The sequence below is a fragment of the Pelophylax lessonae genome (genome assembly GCF_965119305.1).
Source record: "Pelophylax lessonae genome assembly, chromosome: 4".
NCBI lineage: Eukaryota > Metazoa > Chordata > Amphibia > Anura > Ranidae > Pelophylax > Pelophylax lessonae.
In genome coordinates, this window is record NC_138771.1 from 381113279 (window position 1) to 381133174 (window position 19896).

At 40.8% G+C, this 19896-nt stretch overlaps 1 protein-coding gene across 1 annotated transcript in view; it reads right to left on the reverse strand.

The window, feature by feature from the left end:
- Positions 1 to 9933: 9933 nt before the first annotated feature.
- The window catches only part of LCP2 (lymphocyte cytosolic protein 2), a 325994-nt gene continuing 316031 nt past the window's right edge, over positions 9934 to 19896 (reverse strand). Inside the window, exons 20-21 of the mRNA XM_082256323.1 lie at positions 18269 to 18418; positions 9934 to 10079 (exon numbers count right to left, since the gene is read on the reverse strand). Of these exons, the coding sequence (XP_082112449.1) occupies positions 9951 to 10079; positions 18269 to 18418 (279 nt within the window). The 3' untranslated portion in view covers positions 9934 to 9950. The remainder of the gene's footprint in view (positions 10080 to 18268; positions 18419 to 19896) is intronic.

Genomic DNA, 19896 nt, shown 5'->3' on the forward strand with positions numbered 1-19896 from the left:
ATCAAAGGTAATGCTGTGGAAGATCAATTTTACTCTGGAGAAAGTGTTATGAGGATGGGAGTGGAATATTTATTATCTCTCCAGAGGATGGATTAGGCACCAGGCATCTGATAGATTTAGCAAGGAGACAGCATCAGTCAGATGTGTAGAGGTATTTAAATTAGTATCGGGGTGTCTGCAAGTGATATTTTTAGTAACAACTTGTCTTCTGCTGGGTTCATAACTGAATTAAAATCTCCACCTACAATGTGAGTGTTTTCTGGCCTTTTCTATATCCATTCTGTCAATTCTTGGAAAAAACATTTTCCTGGTGAATTAATAGCATAAACGTTAGTTATGGCTATATCACCTAAGGCTATCGATATATGGATAGTGAGTTTGTGACCTAATTGGTCATCATCTATTGATTTAATTTTGCGTCTCTTGGAGTAGCGCTATATCAGCACAAAGTCGCTTTAAATGTCGTAGAATTTTCATTCTTTTGCTAGGTGATCTAAGCCCTTTTATGTTCCATTATATTATTTTCATGAAAGGCCTATGTAGGTGTTATATGAAAAAAGGGTTTTGTAACTGTTTTTGGGTCTTTATTATCTGTATAAGTATTTACTTCCCCCTTAAAATAGGTGTTTCATTTAGTAATTTTATTTCCTCCTAGGATAAACAGGACAAGAGTTATTTTAGCATAACTAAAACATTTAAACAAAACGACAAATAAAATTGTACCATCAACCAGTGGGTACTTCATTTTTTTTCCACAAGAAATGTAAAATTTTTCCAGATCTTAACATCCCTCTGAGCATGATAAATCTTGAAATAGAGAGCAGGCACATTTATTAACCACTTGCCTACAGGGCACTTTCACCCCCTTCCTGCCCAGGCAAATTTTCAGCTTTCAGCGCTCTCATGCTTTGAATGACAATTGCGTGGTCATGCTACACTGTACCCATATGAAATTTTTATCATTTTTTTCACACAAATAGAGCTTTTTTTTGGTGGTATTTAATCACCTCTGGTGAAAAGACAGAAAATTTTGAAAAAAAAAAGTTTTTCTAATTTTCTGTGAGTAAATTTTGAAAATAAATACATTTTTCTCCTTCACTGATGTGCGCTGATGAGGCGGCACTGATGGGCACTGATAGGCTGCACAGATGGGCACTGATGGGCACTGATGAGGTGGCACTTATGGGCACTGATGAGGTGGCACTTATGGGCACTGATGAGGTGGCACTGATGAGGAGGTACTAATATGCGCACTGATAGGCGGCACTGATGAGCACTGATAGGTTGCACTGCTGGGCACTGAGAGGTGGCACTGCTGGGCACTGAGAGGTGGCGCTGCTGGGCACTGAGAGGTGGCACTGACGGGCATCACTGATGGGCACTGAGAGGCGGCACTGATGGACACTGACGGGTGGCACTGATGAGCACTGTTGGGCAGCACTGATGGGCAGCACCATCAGTGCCCACACTCAGTGCCCATAGTGCTGCTAGTCAGTGCCCATCAGTGCCTAGATGAGCAGGCACTGATGGGCACTGACTGGCAGCACTATGGGCACTGATTGTAGGCACTGATTGTGGGTACTGATGGGGGACACTGATGGCGGGCACTGTGGGCACTGATGGCATTTTATTTACCTCTTGTGTAATCAGGGCACTGGTGATCAGTGCCCTGATTACATTCCTTTGTGTCTGATCGGCTCTCCTCTTCCTCACACTGCAGTCTCTGTGTGAGGAAGAGAGCTGGCAATGAGAGATGATCTCATATGTTTACATTTGAGATCATCTCTCATTGGATGTTCCGATCACATGGTAAATGGCCGCTGTGATTGGCCATTCACCACGATCTGTGATTGGCTGTGTCCAAGGGACACGGCCGACACAGATTTTCCCCGATGCACGCTTGCGGGAGCGTGCTGTGAGCCTGTTACTGGGAGGCCGTTTAAAGACAGCCTCCCAGAAATTAGAGCCCGCGCTGTAGCCGTCTTTCGGCTATAGCGCGGGCGGGAGGAGGTTAAACTAAATAAAAAAAAAAAATTTTTGGTAGAACTTCACACAGCTTCACCCGATTTGCCAGAGTCATGAAACTCAGTGAAAATTTTGTAAATTAACCTCACTAGCTTTATTTATATGTTTAATGTCTCCAAGAACAGGAGTTTTCCCCCCCCATTTAACCATACTCTGACCTCAGCCCCGCTAGAGATGCTAAATAAGGTAATAATAAATAATATTAGTAATATTAAAGTAGTAGTAAAGTCCGCTTTGTGATTTTTACCTACAGGTAAGCCTATAATAAGGCTTACCTGTAGGTGAAATGAATATCTCCCAAATGTGCACCATTTAGAAGACATTCACCCTGGATGCACTCGGTGACATCACCAATGCATGTGCTTCGGACACTCATACAGCCAGAGGCCGCGAACCTAGAAGAAAGAACAGGGGAAGATGGAAGCCCTCTCAGTGGTGACAGCACACCGCTGGAGGGAATTGTTCTAAGGTAAGTACTTCATAATGTGCTAGTATGTGATGCAAACTCGTACATTATGCAATTGTCTTACAGGTGTTTTTGTTTTTTTGTTTTTTAAACTGCAGCGCTTTACTACCTCGTTACTAATAGCACCTATCTTCCCTAAAGGACTAAAGTTTTAGCAATGATTGTGTCATTATCACCATTAGAGTTGAGCGAACACCTGGATGTCTGGGTTCGGCGGGTCCAGCCGAACTTGAAAAAAAAGTCCGGGTTTGTGACCTGGACTTAACCCAAACTTTACCCCAATCCTGAACCCCATTGAAGTCAATGGAGACCCAAACTTTTGAGCACTAAAATGGCTCTAAAACAAACATGGAAAGGGCTAGAGGGCTGCAAATGGCAGCAAAATCGTCTTAAGAGCATGGCAAGTGCTCTGCAAACAAATGTGGATAGGGAAATAACTTAAAATAACATAAAAAACAGAAAAATAAAAAATAATAATCTTGAATGATGTAGGAGGAGGACGAGGCCCATATGGAGTAGGAGGTTGAGGTGGCGGTGGATGTGGCGGTGTAGCTAGAAGCGGCGGTGGAGGAGGACGAGGTAGCCAACACTGGTTTTTGGTTTTAATTTATTTTCTTCTTAAATTAGGGTACACCCCAAAAGAGTGAGAACGATCAAAAATACAACAATGGCTGGGTAAGGCCGGTATACATGTCTATTCTGCACAAGGTATGGACAAGTCCTGTGGGATTCATGCCTGGTTCATTTTAATGAACGTGAGCTTGTCCACATTGGCTCTGGACAGGCAGCTGCGCTTGTCTGTGATAACGACCCCAGCCGTGCTAAATACACGTTCAGATAATACACTGGCTGCAGGGCAGGCCAGCACCTACAAGGCGTAAAGGGCAAGCTCAGGCCATGTGTCCAATTTGGAGACCCAGAAGTTGAAGGGGGCAGACCCGTCATTCAGTACGTGTATAGTACGTAAGGAATGGTAAGGAACTGTATATGATATATGGTAAGGAACGGTAATAGCGGCGGGGGGGGATCTTTTTTCCCCCTTCTGGGTTGAGTCTGGCCTTGGAAAAGGTATGTGTCCCTGGTTGTGGGTCGGGCTCTCCCAAAGCTGTCTAAGTTCTGAGGCCTTCTGGTAGGGACGGGGCTGCACTGGTCTTGCCAGGGACCAGGATTCAGAAAAGTCTGTGGTGTATGTGCCCCTGGAGTGGCAGTCCAGGGGTGCCATAATTCAGGGTGGATGGCAACACTATGAGTATGGCACCAAGGACACTGCACTTCCTACACACGTTTTTCACAGCTGCCTCTAGGGCCGGGCCTTTTGGTCAGGAGTCAGGACCAGAGGAATTTTTTATTCCTGACTGAAGGGCCTGCCATAACACGCACTAACCTTGCCTTTCTCTACTATCCCTTTCCCCGCTTTTATGTGTTGTGTGTCTCACGTTTTGTGTTTTTTATTGTGGCGGTACACTTTATTTTGCACAGAGTGATTAGTAGGGTGTAGGTCCTTGGGCCTGTCCCTGAAAGTCTTGGGAGGGGGTGGATAAAGCCTTCTGGCTTGGTTCACCCTCTCTCATGGGGTCTCTCTTCGGGAGAGCCCCACCTAATACTTGGGGTGGTCTGTTTCAGCAGACCTCCTAAAGAACGGGGCTGCCTGGTTTCGGCCAGGTTAGCCAGTGTAAGTACCCCAGTCCCTGTCAGGAGCCTTGCGCCCCAGGGGATCAGGGTCAAGGACCATGTGTACATCCTGTGCACTTTTTGTGTTTCACTTTCTTGGTGTGCACTTTTTTATGCACCCACCGTGTGATAGTTTGAGTGTGTTCACACACCAGGGGCTTAAAAAAAAAAAACAGCTGGTGGTCCTGGTTGTTGTGGCGTGCCGACAAAGCTTTTCCACATTTCATACATGCTAACCCTGCCTTCTGAGGTCCTGGCGGTGCCCTGGCTGCATTGGTAACCTCCTCCTCCTCTGCCTTCCCCTTGTGCTTCCACTGTGCCCCCGCTGTTAGGTGGGAATGCCACCAGTATCGTTTCTCGACCTTTTGCCTAAGATCAAGTGTAGTATCTGCTGTTATCAGTTATCTGGATGCCACCCTGCTGTGAACATGGTTCCTCCTCCTCCATCTCCTCCTCCTCCTTCACCTCATCATCCTCCAGAACTGTGCCCTTGCTTGACAATTGTGTACCTGCCGTTTGTGGGTGCAGGAACCCACCCTCGGAGATCAAGTGTAGTATCTGTTGTTATCAGTTATCTGGGTGCCACCCTGCTGTGAACATGGTTCCTCCTCCTCCATCTCCTCCTCATCCTCCACCTCGTCTTCCTCCAGAACTGTGCCCTTGCTGGACAATTGTGTACCTGGCGTTTGTGGGTGCAGGAACCCACCCTCGGAGCCACTTGTGAATGACTGCCCTGAAAGCCTTGGAAATGATCATTGCTCTGGATGTGGAGGAGGTAGAGGATGAGGATGAGGATGCGGAGTAGGAGGAGTTAGCAACAGGAGGCAAACTGAAGTGCCCTGCAATCCTCGGTGGTGGAAGGAGATGTGCCAAACAAATTTAAAGGGTGTATCTCACAGTAATATAATCAGCAAACGCTGCAAAATTATTAATTTTCCCCTAAATGGGTGTTTATTGAATAGCAGAATAGAACAACAGTATCCAAAGGGTGTATCTCACACGTACAGATACAGACTAAGCCGCAATTTAATATCTTTCTGTCCCCTAAATGGGTGTTTATTGAATAGCAGAATACAACAACAGTATCCAAAGGGTGTATCTCACACGTACAGATACAGACTAAGCCGCAATTTAATATCTTTCTGTCCCCTAAATGGGTGTTTATTGAATAGCAGAATACAACAACAGTATCCAAAGGGTGTATCTCACACGTACAGATAATTACTAAGCCGCAATTTAATATCTTTCTGTCCCCTAAATGGGTGTTTATTGAATAGCAGAATACAACATTATCTACGTACAGATACAGACTAGTCCGCAATTTAATATTTTTTCCCTAAATGGGTGTTTATTGAATAGCAGAATAGAACGACAGTATAGAAAGGGTGTATCTCAGTAAAATATGTAGACTAGCCCGCAATTTTTTTCCCCCTAAATGGGTTCATATTGCAATGCGCAATACAACAGTATGCAATGGGTGTATCTCACTGTAACATATGCAGACACGGCCGCAATTAACTTTTTTTCCCCTAAATGGGTTTTTATTGCAATGCGCAATACAACAGTAGGCAATGGATGTATCTCACTGTAACATATGCAGACTAGGCCGCAATTAACTTTTTTTTCCCCTAAATGGGTTTTTTATTGAAATGTGCAATACAACAGTATGCAATGGGTGTATCTCACTGTAACATATGCAGACTAGGCCGCGATTAACTTTTTTTTCCCCTAAATGGGTTTTTATTGCAAAGCGGAATACAACAACAGTATGCAATGGGTGTATCTCACTGTAACGTATGAATGAAAATCTGAAAAATAATTGTCCCCTTAATTGGTGCTTGTTGAATAGCAGATTTGAAATGCAGTGTCTAAACGCTGTAAGTCACAGTAAAATATGAAGGAAAAAAGTTTTTTTCTTTTTTAAATGCAGATTAAGCAGACACATATGCACTCAGCTTGCATGAATCGGTCGCTAAACACCGCACGCCTAACAGGTTGGATACTGTTGTTGTTCTATTCTGCTATTGAATTTAAAAAACCCATTTGAATGAAAACTGAAAAATATTTTTTTTCCCCTAAATACTGAAAAATAATTATTTTCCCCTTACATTGGTGCTTTTTGAAGAGCAGGTTAGAAAAGCAGTGTCTGTCTAAACACTGTATGTCAAAGTAAAATATGAAGGAAAAAAGTTTTTTTCTTTTTTAACCATTTGCCTACAGTGCACTTTCACCCATTTCCTGCCCAGGCCTATTTTTAGCTTTCAGCGCTCTCACATTTTGAATGACAATTGTGCGTATGTGCTACACTATACCTATATGAAATTTTTATCATTTTTTTCACACAAATAGAGCTTTCTTTTGGTAATATTTAATCACCTCTGGGTTTTTTATTTCTTACAAAAAAAAAAGAAAAATGTCAGAAAATTTTGAAAAAAAAAAAGTTTTTCTTATTTTCTGTGAGTAAATTTTGAAAATAAATAAATTTTTCTCCTTCACTGATGTGCGCTGATGAGGCGGCACTGATGGGCACTGATAGGCTGCACTGATGGGCACTGATGAGGTGGCACTTATAGGCACTGATGAGGTGGCACTGATGAGGAGGTACTAATATGCTGCACTGATGAGCACTGATAGGTGGCACTGATCAGCACTGATAGGTGGCACTGATGAGCACTGATAGGCGGCACTGATGAGCCCTGATAGGTGGCACTGCTGGGCACTGAGAGGTGGCACTGATGGGCACTGAGAGGCGGCACTGACAGGTGGCACTGATGGGCACTAAGAGGCGGCACTGATGGACACTGACAGGTGGCACTGATGGACATTGATGGGTGGCACTGATGAGGGGCACTGATTAGCACTGATGGGCAGCACCATCAGTGCCCACACTCAGTGCCCATAGTGCTGCCAGTCAGTGCCCATCAGTGCCTAGATGAGCAGGCACTGATGGACACTGACTGGCAGCAATATGGGCACTGATGGCACTGATAGTGGGCAGTTATGGCATTTTATTTCACTCTTGTGTAATCAGGGCACTGGTGATCAGTGCCCTGATTACATTTCTCTGTGTCCCTTATGAGGAGGAGCCCGTGATCAGCTCTCCTCGCCTCACACACTGACAGTGTGAGCCGAGGAGAGCCGAATAACGGCACTTCCTCATTTACATGTGAACGGCTGTGATTGGACACAGCCAATCACATGGGTAAAGAGTCATGTCATTGACTTTTTACTGAGATCGGGATCGCCCCATGTCCTAGCAACACGGCGCGGTCACGATCACCGCTCCGCTCGCCCCCGGGGGCACGCGAGAGAGGCTGTTCTGGTGCACTGTCATATGACAGACTAACAGACTGATAAAAGTTTTTTTTTTTCTCCTTTCTCCTCGTCACTGGGCTCAGGTCAGAGCATAAAGATCATGCACTGCACCCCCACACAATACAATCAATGTAGATCGCTGTCTGATTAAAGAACATTCTTCCTATTTTTTCCCTCTTCCTGTTCTTTCCCTCAAAGCAATCTCCAGCCTGACCCTACAATAATCTCCTATCTCTCCCTCTGGGCAAAAAGATCGTGCACTGCACCCCCACACCATCAAATCAATGTAGATCGCTGTCTGATTAAAGAAGATTCTTCCTATTCTTTCCCTCAAAGCAATCTCCAGCCTGACCCTACAGTAATCTCCTATCTCTCCCTCAGCAAAAGTATCAGGAACCTCTCCCTAGTATAGTTTGAGTAGAGTGACGTGCGGCGTTATGTGACTCCAGCTTATATAGACTCTGGGTCACATGCTCCACTGGCCAATCACAGCCATGCCATTAGTGGGCATGGCTGTGATGGCTTCTAAGGGCACACTAGTTAAACGCTTGCTGATTGGCTGCCTTGCACCTGTTGAAACCGAGCCATTAAAACTGCGCCAAAACATCAAATAACATTACCGAACCACGGACAGTACCCGAACATACAGTGAAATGTTCGGGTCCGTGTCCGGGTACTGAATACCCAAAAGTCCAGTACGAACCCGAACAATACAGTCTGGGTTCGCTCAACCCTAATCACCATAAACATTACTGTTGGTTTAAAAGACAACTAGGGGTCAACCATATGTGTATACAATTTGTTGGATGAAGGTCACAAGCATTTGTCTAGCTGATGCAAAATCAACTGTGTTAAATATAAAATATTAATTTTCTAAGATGGTCAGCTCAATCTAGTCCCCCAACATTGTTTTTTTATAGAGGTATTTCAGGAAAGAAAATACTATTATGGCCACTAGATTGAGCTGATGATCAATACAAAATCAAAACAGTATATCAGGTTTTTTATTTTATATAGCCAAATTTTATCTCAGCTAGATGAATGCTTGTGACAATTGTCTAACACATTTTTTAATTGTACATAGACCCCATAGTGTTATTATGGCAAAAAATAAAAGAAAACATAAAAAAAACAAGACAAACTTTACATGAATGGTTCCAAAAAATTGAAAAAAAGTAAACAACGGATTTTCACTAGCACAAAAATACAAAATTTAAATGTACACATATATATTTACTTAAAACTGTTATTTGCATTTTGTTGGGATTTTTAAGGGTAATGTTATACGTTATTTTCAGTTTTAATGTATTTTTATCTAAAATTTTATTTTGACAATTCCACAGCTGTCAGCAAACATAAAAAAAAAAACTAACAGCGCATCTTTAATTCTACAGTATACTGTATAAGATCCAGCACTGTCAGAATGTACATGCTGAAAAAAGGGGTTGGTAAGCTTCTAAAATGTTTCATGTCTATAATGTGAATGTGAAATTTAGCCACCAGAGTTTAACAATGGATATCAATACACAACAAGAAAAGGGTTAACTTAAAATTATTATTGCAGGTATATATATATATATATATATATATATATATATATATATAAAACCAACAATGTATGCAGCACTTTACACAATGTACATTCACCTCAGCACCTACCCTCAAGGAGCCTACAGAGAAAGGACCCTACCATCACATGCATACCTACACATACTGTATTAAGACCAAATTAGACAGGAGTCAAGTAACTTAACAACATGCCTTTGAAGTGTGGGAGGAAACAGGAGAACCCACAAAAGCACAGGGAGAACATACAAACTCTATGCAGGTAGTGTCCTTGGTTGGATTCAAGTTAATAAAATCAATGGAAAGCCCTTCATTTCTCTTTTAATATTTTTATTGTTTTGTGGATTATCAACAACAGATTTGAAAATCTTGAACAGTAGCATTTTAAAGGTAACAAACCATAGGAGAAGGTACAAAGTGTTAAAGCAGTAGTACAGGTTACCTTTATAATTTACATAATAACAGTACTGTTATGTGGTATCCCGTATTCAGTAATCTAACTCTCTGTATCCATATAAAAAGTCACATCTCTGTGGTCATAATTTGTTTTTATTTTTAGAACCATTGTTACCCACCAGCTAACCTATTTGCAGTAAAATGTAAAACTTAAAAATGAGATTTGAATTAGGGAGGGGGGGGGGGCAAAGACTGAAAGTGGCCAGGGAAGGGGTATGCCATTGATTTCCTTCCTAGCCTAGGGTATGGAAAAGCTGCCGTGTAAGGCAAACATGTTTGCTAAAGGAGATGGGGGTCATCTCACAGGATTTGGCCACCCAAGCTTGCCTCGTGCCCATCAAAAGGTACATAGATTTACCTAGACCTGAGAACTTACAAAAATGTTCAAACTAGTTATTCAGTAGGGCTGATAATTTAATAAGCGCTCAAAGAAAATGACAGCAGAGTAATTTTATTGAAAATTTCTGGAAGCTATGCAGGTAAGTTTGCAATGTTGTCTTGAGCCTCGATCTTTCCCATCAATAAGAAGAAGCTTAGTGCTGCGGAAGAAGTCGATGATTTCAGGCACTGAATTAAAAGTCTGTAGGATGACAAAATGTAAAAAAGTATTTAATATAAAAGTAGCTGATAGATTTATATATAACATAGTTTGTCATTAAATATTCACTATAACAGTGATGGCGAACCTTGACACCCCAGACGTTTTGGAAATACATTTCCCATGATGCTCAACTACACTGCAGAGTGCATGAGCATCATGGGAAATGTAGTTCCAAAACATCTGGGGTGCCAAGGTTCGCCATCACTGCATTATAATATTGGCTTGTGTCTCCTCCTAAAACATAGGAATGTCATTTGTTTTCATAAATCATAGGTCATGTACATGGATGCTTGCAATGTTGTTTAAGAAATATTTGCTATATTCTGCCTTCTGCATTCATCCTAAATAGCACTCCAATACACTGCAGAGTAGCAGCCAATGTACAACTGCAGAACACCACTATGTATTTGTGTTACCAATGATGCATACATTATTTTTGAACATTAAGATGCTCTGCCAGCAAATTCAAATCAAATCAAACATTTTAAGAAATGAGTAACAGAAGCAAGAAGTATATTCAATGTGCAAAAGTAGGTTTTTTTGCGGTTTACAAATCTCTAAAAATCAAGTGAACCTTATTTTTGTGTTTTGTTGTTTTATGGTGTTGTCGTCTTATTATTTTTAAGGCAACAGAGAAAAAACAGTCCAGATAGCAACTTGTGAATTTTCAAATGACGTAAATAATTGTATGTTGTTCTTTTCTTGAGTTGTTTTTTTTTTTTTTCTTTTGTATTTTACTGTTGTATGTTACAAAAATGAAATAACAGTAAAATACAGACAACTGCAAAATATGTTTCAGTTAATTTTTCAATAAATTTGCTGAATTGGGTTGAACCTAATGTTGCAAATTCACTCATAATTAGGTTTATATAAGCTTACAATAAGAATACAAATACAATTGCTTCTGTTGGATGCTGAAAAACTATATTCATTTTCCTGTCAGTTGCTAAATATATACTGTATATATTTTTTTTCATCCATTGAGGGATACTGGAATGTGGTAATTGTTAGACATTTGCCCCTGCGTTTTATACTATATAATATGCCTATAATGTGCTGGATTTTTGAAAGTATTTTTTTGAAATTCCAATAAATTGGTTATAATCATGGGATCACACAATTAAAAAATCATCCATTATGAGGTTTGTAGCCACTGAGAGTGTGGGCAGTGAAGGATTACTCTTTGAGATAGTGTCCAAGTGCTGTGAGATCATCTTCCCATATGCTGTTCATGCTGTGTTTGCCTATCTTTAGATTGGCATGCATTTCTGGTAAATAAATGTTGGAATATAGCTGCGCTTAGGAATTAAACCTTTCTGGTTATATGTGGTCTATACTAGCTCCGTGAGCTTGTGAGCTGCTGTTGATAAAAAGGACTTAAAATTCCTTGATCAATGTATATAAATAAATATATCAGCGCTGCTCTCTTTGTGAATGGACTCGTGCTTAATATATATAATAAAAATGTTTCAATGGTGTAAACTATATGACTGTGTAATGTCCAAAAATACTAATGCTATTACAATGCACAAACTCAATCATACATACATAGTAATAAATATAAGGTGCTCTGCAATATAAATATATATAGTGCAAATGATTACTATATAAGTATATAAAGTGCCAATTGATGACAATTCTTAAAAAATGTACCATATGTGAACACGTGCTCTTCAATATAAAACAATTACTTCCTAAAAATTTATAAAGTGACAAGTGCAATCAGAATAAATAAATACAAAGTGCCAAGTGTTAAATCCTGTAATACTATTATGTACTGGTGAATGATACCCCACTAAATAAATTGTCAGTACTGTGCTGAGTGATAATGTCCATGTATCTATATGCTGATTGTATCAATAACCACATAAACAGCAGTCCTATAAGTCTTTAAATCACTATAGATCTTGTAGTGAATAAGGTGCTCCAATAGTATAAGGTGCTCCACTCAGTGCTCCCCTCTCACCAAACAGTGGAGAGATGTAGGCACAAATTACAAATGTTCCTGCATTTGCATTTCTGGTAAGTTTGTTTTTTGAAGTTTGATGAAGGGATCACTGTGAATAGAGATTTGTAATCCATTGAAGACTCACTGAGTGTTTTGGATTTAAGAACATTTTTATTAGTTTATTTCGTTTAAATAAACCTTTTTTGCACTTAAGCTATATTTTTTCTTTATTATTACAAGTTTCATTGGGAATCATTGGAGCACTTTAAAAATCATTATTATTTAGGTGATTTACATTGTACACATACATATGAATTGCAAAATATATTTATAAATGTGAACCTTTTGATTGTACTGAATATAATTGTGTAAGTTATTTGAACGCTAGTGCTGTACTCAGTGGGGAAGCTATATTCATAGGATTTCAATACGAGCATTGTATGTGGATGTTTGTTTAGTATAGCAGCTGGTCTCTCACGGTTTATATACATATGTTGCATATGGTATTATTTTGATTTGGTTCATTTTATCATAGGGTGGAAGGGGTATTCAAATTAATCCATGTCAGTGTGGATTAGCCCTCTTAGACTCAACTTTAAACTAAATATCTAAAAAATAAATATAAAGGAGATAAGAAAAAAACAAAAACCTGGTTCACTTAAGACACATGTAGCACTCCCCAACTAGTTTAGTTGTTAGTGTAGTTAAATTTGTTTGGGTGAGAGCCAGGCCTGGGTTGTGAATCTGGGTCCGGGATGAGTGACTCAGGGAGACTGGATGACTCATTCAGACAGCTCTTATTGGGCCTCCCCCTGTATTCTGAAACCTTGAAGAAGCTTCCAGATGTAGTGGGTGGAGGCTAGAAGGGACTGTTTGGAATTTGTTTGAGAGCCCTAGCCAAACCACAGCAAATGAGCTGGCAGGGGGCAGGCCACTTCATAAATAGGCTTGAGTCGTGCCAGCAGGAGAGTCAGGTGGAAGAAGGAGATGGAATGCTAAAGAGGCTGTCAGTGGCCCTTGAGGGTGCCCCCTAGTCTGGGAGGGTGACTTCAGGCCTGGGGCTCGGGTGCTGGAAGATTCCCCCTAAAACACACAGAGTAAGCAATTTCTGGAGCCATGGGAGCAAGGAGAGTACAGCAGGATCAGGTCAGTACATCCGGGAGATTTCCTGAGAGTCAGCTAGGTGGCCTGGCAAGTGTCAGGCTGGAGGACTGTGGGGCAGAGTTTGCCTGGAGGGCTAGTGAAAGGGGCAGCTGCAGCCAGGTGGGTGCTGGGACTAGTGACCACAGAGAGGAAGTGCTGGAAAGTGGGAGCTGTGTCACCCTGTTTTCCAAGTATAGGGACTGCGAGTCCCTGCCTGTAATGGACCTTTGCTACAAAACCCCAACATGTGACATAGCTGAGTTCTGAATGCCCGTGGAAATTTGGTGTGCCTGGCTGTGCAGGGAGGGGGATTCCATTCTACTTGTGGCTCCTTAGGGGGTGCGCTACAGCAGGATAGTAAAGTAGAAGCATATAGTAGATTTAAGGAAAAAGGGGAAGCTGAGAAATGTGTAAAAACAGACAAAAGGAGGTCAAACTAATTTTCAGTGCTGCCAAAGCATAGGAGGAGGATTTGTCTAAATCTATTAAAGCAGTTATTCACCATAGGAACACAAACTTAAAGGTCAACAGCTACAAATACTGCTGCTGCTGCCTTTTTAAAAAAGGACAATTACTTTTCCAAGAATCCGTGGCCATCCTTACCCGAGCCAGTTCTTTACCCGTCTTCAGTCCTTGGTGCCGGTATGTTAACTGTAGGCAGTCGGCTGTCATTCCTTGCAGCTTCACAGCCAGAAGTCAACTGCACATGTGTGAGCCCCTTTGTGCTTTGTGAATGGGCTGCAGCTATCTCTGGCACCTGTGCTATGTCCATAAAGGTTGTGGGCAGGGAGGGGGGGGATTTCTGGTGGATCTGCTACGGTGATCTGACTATCAAAACCAGGTACCCCCCCTTACAACATACAAATAGGAAGCACTGGTCCTATTTGTAAAAAGCTGGCTATTACAGGCCAGTGAGTTTTTCATGTGTTGTAGTCAATTTAATTGAATAACTCCTAAAAAGGATTTTTGATTACTTAAAATATACAACTTGTTGGACCCAGAGCATCATCGCTTTACTGAGGGCTGATCATGTCAGACTTTTTTGACTATATCACTAATGTTTTGGACCAGGGTGGTGCTTTGGACATAGCCTTTTTTTCCAGCAAAGTATTTAATACAGTTCCATATAATCTAAAAAAAATAAATGTTGTGCATGCTAGGATTTAAACCTTGGGTGGTTTAGTGGATATGCAGTTGACCAAAGGATAGATACCATAGTGTGGTTGTAAATGGGGTTTATTCAGAACAGAGAGCAGTCACTAGTGTGTACCACAAGGTACAAGGTATTCTCTATGTAAGTGATAACTAAAGGGTTGGGAGGTAAGGTATGTATTTTTGCTGATGATACAAAGGTATGCAATAGGGTTGATATCCCGGGAGGTGTCTGTAACATGGAACATGATTTGACATTGCTGGAAGATCGGTCAAAGCAGTGGAAACTACAGTTCATTGTTTATAAATGTAAAGGGAAAAATATTAATTTGACAGAGTACAATATTGGGGGTAGAGTGTTGGCCAGCACTACAGAGGGAAAGATTTGGAAATACTTATTTCAGATGATTGCAAAATAAGCAGCGTGGCTAAGCAGTGAGAAAAGCAAACTGATTTCTAGGATGCATCACTAGAGGGGTCACCAGCAGGAGAAAGGAGGCCTTGATTCCTCTGTATAGTTATAGTTATAGTATAGTTCTTTTGTTTATTTAGAAATCGATGTCCAGTTCTGGAGACCTCACTTAACCACTTGCTGACGTCCCGCCGCAGTTGTACTGCGACAGGCTGGCTCGGCTGCGGGAAACGACATAGTACTGGTGCTGGGGGGTGCTCCTGCCCCCACTAGGTAGCAGGGATGCCAATGCACGGGGCCAGCGGCCGCGATTGCTGTCCAGCACCCGTGATCACTCCCCGTTGAGAGAGAACAATGGTCTGCTGATGTAAACACAGCTGACTGTTCTTCTCTCTGAAATGATCACAGAGCACCTGTGATCCTTCTATATAGGATCATAGGTCTCTATGATAATTTCACAATCCCCTCCCTCCACAGTTAGTAAACACTCCCCTAGATTTACATTTAACCATTTGATTACCCACTAGCTTAACTCCTGCCAGTGTAATTATTATAGTAACAGTGCATATTTTTAGCACTGCTTACCGTAATAATGTCACTGGTCCCCCCAAAAGTGTCAAAAAGATCAATTAGGGGTCCGATCTGTCCACTGCAATGTCGCAGTCCCACTAAAAATCACAGATTGCCACCATTACTAGTAAAAATAAATAAAAATGACATAAATCTTACCCCTAGTTTGTAGACGTGCTAACTTTTGCGCAAACCAATCAAAATACGCTTATTGCGATTTTTTTAACAAAAATACGTAGCAGAAATACAGATTGACCTAAAAGGATGAAAAAAAAACGATTTTTTTTTTTTGGGGGGGGGGGGGGGAGATGTTATATAGCAGAATGTGAAAAATATTGTTTGTTTTTTTTTTTTTTTGTTTTTTTTTTTACAGAATTTTTGCTCTTTTTTTGTTTATAGTGCAAAAAATAAAAATCGCAGACGTGATCAAATACCACCAAAAGAAAGCTCTATTTGTGGGGAAAAAAGGATATCAATTTTATTTTGGTACAGTGTCGCACGACCACGCAATTTTCTGGTAAAATAGCATAGTGCCGAATCGAAAAAAATGGCCTGGTCATTAAGGGGCAAATCCTTCCGGTCCAGAACTGGTTAAAAAAAGATATTGATAAGACAGAACAAGTCGTGAGACGGGCAACAAAAATAGTAAAATGTCTGAGGGATAAAACATATCAAGAGGGACTTTAGGATCTTAATAGTCTGGAGGACAGAAGGAAAGGGGAGACGTGATCCAAACCTTTATATACATCAAGGGGGTGAATATGGTTCAGGAGGGCAGTATTGTCAATATGAAGCCAAGAACAAGGGGACATGACTTCAAACTAGCAGGACGAAAGTTCAAAACGAATCTTAGAAAATATTATTTTACCAAAAGGGTAGTTAGAAATTCTGTATATAGCCCTACAGATCTTCTGTATATAGCCCTACAGATCTGACAGAGAAGTGTGAAATTAGTGTGAATTGAAAAATATAGGGCAGACTTGATAGAGCATTTTGTTTTATGTCTGCCATTATTGTCTGTCATTCTTCTATGTTTCTATTTGATTTACTCTCCATTTAAGGGTAAACATATATTAGGTTCTGCCCTTGACACACACCATTACACCTAATGCCTCTAGTGCTCAGGCTGTGCCCCTGACTCAGTGCAAGAGATCTTGGAATGAGGTGGAGGAACCCCAATTTTCATTTTCTACTTTAACAGTACCTTGCCTTTATGGCACTGCAAACTCTGTAAGCAGATGTGTGTTTTTGCATGCATCAAAATGCATTAATAAAAACCGCACAAAGCTCAATGGCCAAAATGGTACATGAGCGTCTTTGGTTTGTCACATGTAGGGCAACCCATTGAAATGAATCAACCTGCCTTATGCATATAATAAGGAAACACACACACACAAAAAATGTGCAAAAACATGCATTCACAAGATGCTAGGTGTGAACCTAGTCTTAGGGATCCTGGGCTTCAGTCTTTACTCCAGTATACAACTTTTTCTGTTGACCACCTTGTGTTGGTCTAATTCTTTTAATCCTATTCAGGTAGTTAGAGTTCCACCTGTTTTCTTATGGTGCATGATTGGTTATTCTCCACATTGTTAATTAGGGTTTGCCATTCTTAAGGTAGCAGTTTCCCTTTATGGTGATTACATGTCCTAATCTGAAACACCAGGTTTATTCTCTGTTTCCTTTTTTTGGTCATGGCAATATTCATATTTGCTTTTGCTCTTTTTCATCTTTCCTTTTTTCAGACATTGACTCCTTTAGTTTCTTTTTGTAGTGAGATTTCTAATCTGTCTCACCCCTAAGATAGACTCCTTTTGGACATAGCAAATTTCTAAGAATACATTCCTGTGTCCCTCAGTGGAGGATAAAATTATTTAGATTTTTGTACTTACAGTAAAATCTTTTCTTTGGAAGTCCATTGAGGAACAGAAGTCACATCCCTTTGTATTGTTGGCCTTATACACTGCTTGCTTACAAAACTGAGGTATGACGGTTGGAGGCAGGGTTATACCTGGACTGGCCTAATATTGTTATGCTTGCCACTGTATAACTCCTGTCGAAGAATTAAAGTGGTAGTAAATCAATGTCATAATGTGCTAGTATGCATAGCATACTAGCACAGTATGTGAAACTTACCCTGGAACAAAGCCTTCCAGTGCCATGCTGTCACCGATGAAGGCACTTCCATCTTCACCTGGTATTCCTTCCGGGTTCGCGGACTGGCTGTGTGCATAGCAGTGATGACATTACTTCCACGCATGTGTGCAGGAGCCACCGGCACAGGCTTATAGGCTTACCTATAGGTAAAAATTATGCATGGGAGTTTACTCCCACTTTATTACATTCATGTGCCTCTCACTGGACTTCAAGAAACAGATTTTACAGTATAAAAATCCTTTTTTTACTTATTGTATTTTAAGCATTTCCTAAAATGTACATCTCTACTCACTTTCTGTCTGCAAACCCACTGGGGAGACTGTCCCTCCCTTTCAGCTGCACGTTTACAAGAAATGGGGGAGTGGGGGTTTTCCCTGGTATATGAAGGAATGAATAGCAATAAAAACATTGTCAGTCTTTCTAATCATTCCTCACTCTACACAAATATGTGTTTGTTTGTGTCCTAGTTATAGAGATATTCTACACTGACAGGAAGTAAGGGTAATTCTCCCCAATTGGGACACAGATGACGGGAAAAGATGAGATAGGATCTAACCCTTGCCCACTTTGTTCCAAACTAAAAAAAAAAAAACACTGAGGTAAATGTAAAAATCTAGAGGAATGATATAACGATCCTTCTTACACTTCCTATTTTGCCAAAATCCAGAAGATGCCAAAGGTTATTTGCAGTTACTTGGTGGGAAAAAAGTCATGCAAGGATCGACATTTTTCATATATTTTGGGGAAAAATTTTTTTTTGTACATAATAATCAAAGCATACTATACCTCATGTCCTCCTGATCCTAGAAGGAATACATTGCTTTCTTGGTTGTAGCGAATTCGCACATTGTAGACTTTATTTTTATACAACACCATAAGAACATATGGCTGTGAAACTGATGATTGTGAGCAGTTTCTTACCAGAAATGTACCATCCTATGAGAAATATAAAAATAAATATGGTAAGTTTCTTTAATAAGTCAAAACCTTTGTAGTCTTTTTAAATCGTTCCTTTACCTGTCCTCTTTCTGCATAACAAGATTGTTCCAACAACCTAATAGATACCTTCCTCACAGGCGCTAATATAGGAGTGTATGCGCCAAGAAAATAGCAAGAAAATGTAGATAGTTACATAGTTGGTGAGGCTGAATAAAGATACAGTATCAGTCCATCCAGTTCAACCTATGTGGGTGTGTGTGTATGCATTTATGTCTCTACCACTTCCAATATCCCTGTATATTGTTATGCTAAGATACCTATCTAAGAGTTTTCGTAAATCGTTAACACTTTCACACTGCAGGGCCAGTACAAGGGGTGGGCGGGAGGGTCGACAGACTTTGTTACCCCCTCTCCTCCCAGCAAACAATGTGGAAGGGGGAGGGTAACAAACTCTGTATAGTCCCGATCTGACATCCAGTGTCATTCCTGACCTGCAATCTTGTTCCCCTTCTGCAGCCGCATCTCTCCCGCCAGCTGTCCGTGCAAAGCTTTAGGAATCGGCTTCTCCTAGGCTCCTCGTCCGCTCTGACATATGAGGACGAGGAGGAGCCTCAGAAGAGGAGAATCACAGAGCGATGTGCCGCGCTGTATCTGAGGTCTGCCTGCTTGAGGAAAGGGGGAACTGCACCGGGGACACAAATCTTATCCTGTCACCTCTCAAATTCCCTATCTCAGCACAATTCCCCCCCCCCCCCCCCACTCTCATATTTATCCCACCTAGGAGTAATCATCTTCTCCCCACCCCTCCTAGTACAAATTCTCTCCGGAAACTCATATTTTAAAGGGAATTTCCCTATAAGTAATAGAAACTCAGATGATTAATTCTACAACCTTTTATTCATAAGTCCTGCATTCTATAGTCCATTTAAAAACATTATAGCAATGTGACTTCAAGGCATCTTCAGAGAATGCCTGGGTAATCTTCCTGTAATGTCGGGTCTAAATCACTTAGGGCTCATGCACACTGGAGTTAAAAAAAAAAAAAAAAAGAAAAGCTGCTTTTACAGGCATTTGCACTTTTATTTCAGCTTGAAGAAGCTTGTTATTTGTTTTGCTCTTGTGCACATTTTTATTGAACTTTTTCAAGCTCCTTTGAGCTTTTTTGAGCATAAACTTTTTTTTTCACAAACCCTTCTTAAAGTCCGTGGGCACAAGTCAGATAGAAGTTGCCTTGAAGTAGTACAGGAAACTTTTCTAATGTAGGAGCAACTTTAGTAGTGCTAATTAAGACAGCTATCATTGACTAAAATAGGACATGGCCATACTTGTATTGCAAGACCTCGCTCGTTTATCAAATTAAAATGTATAAAAAAATTTTGATCGTCTTGTAAAACACTTGCAGACCAAGCTACTTGCAATCCAAAGTTTTACTTTACTTTACATTTATCAGTTTTAAAACCCATTTGCAATGTAGT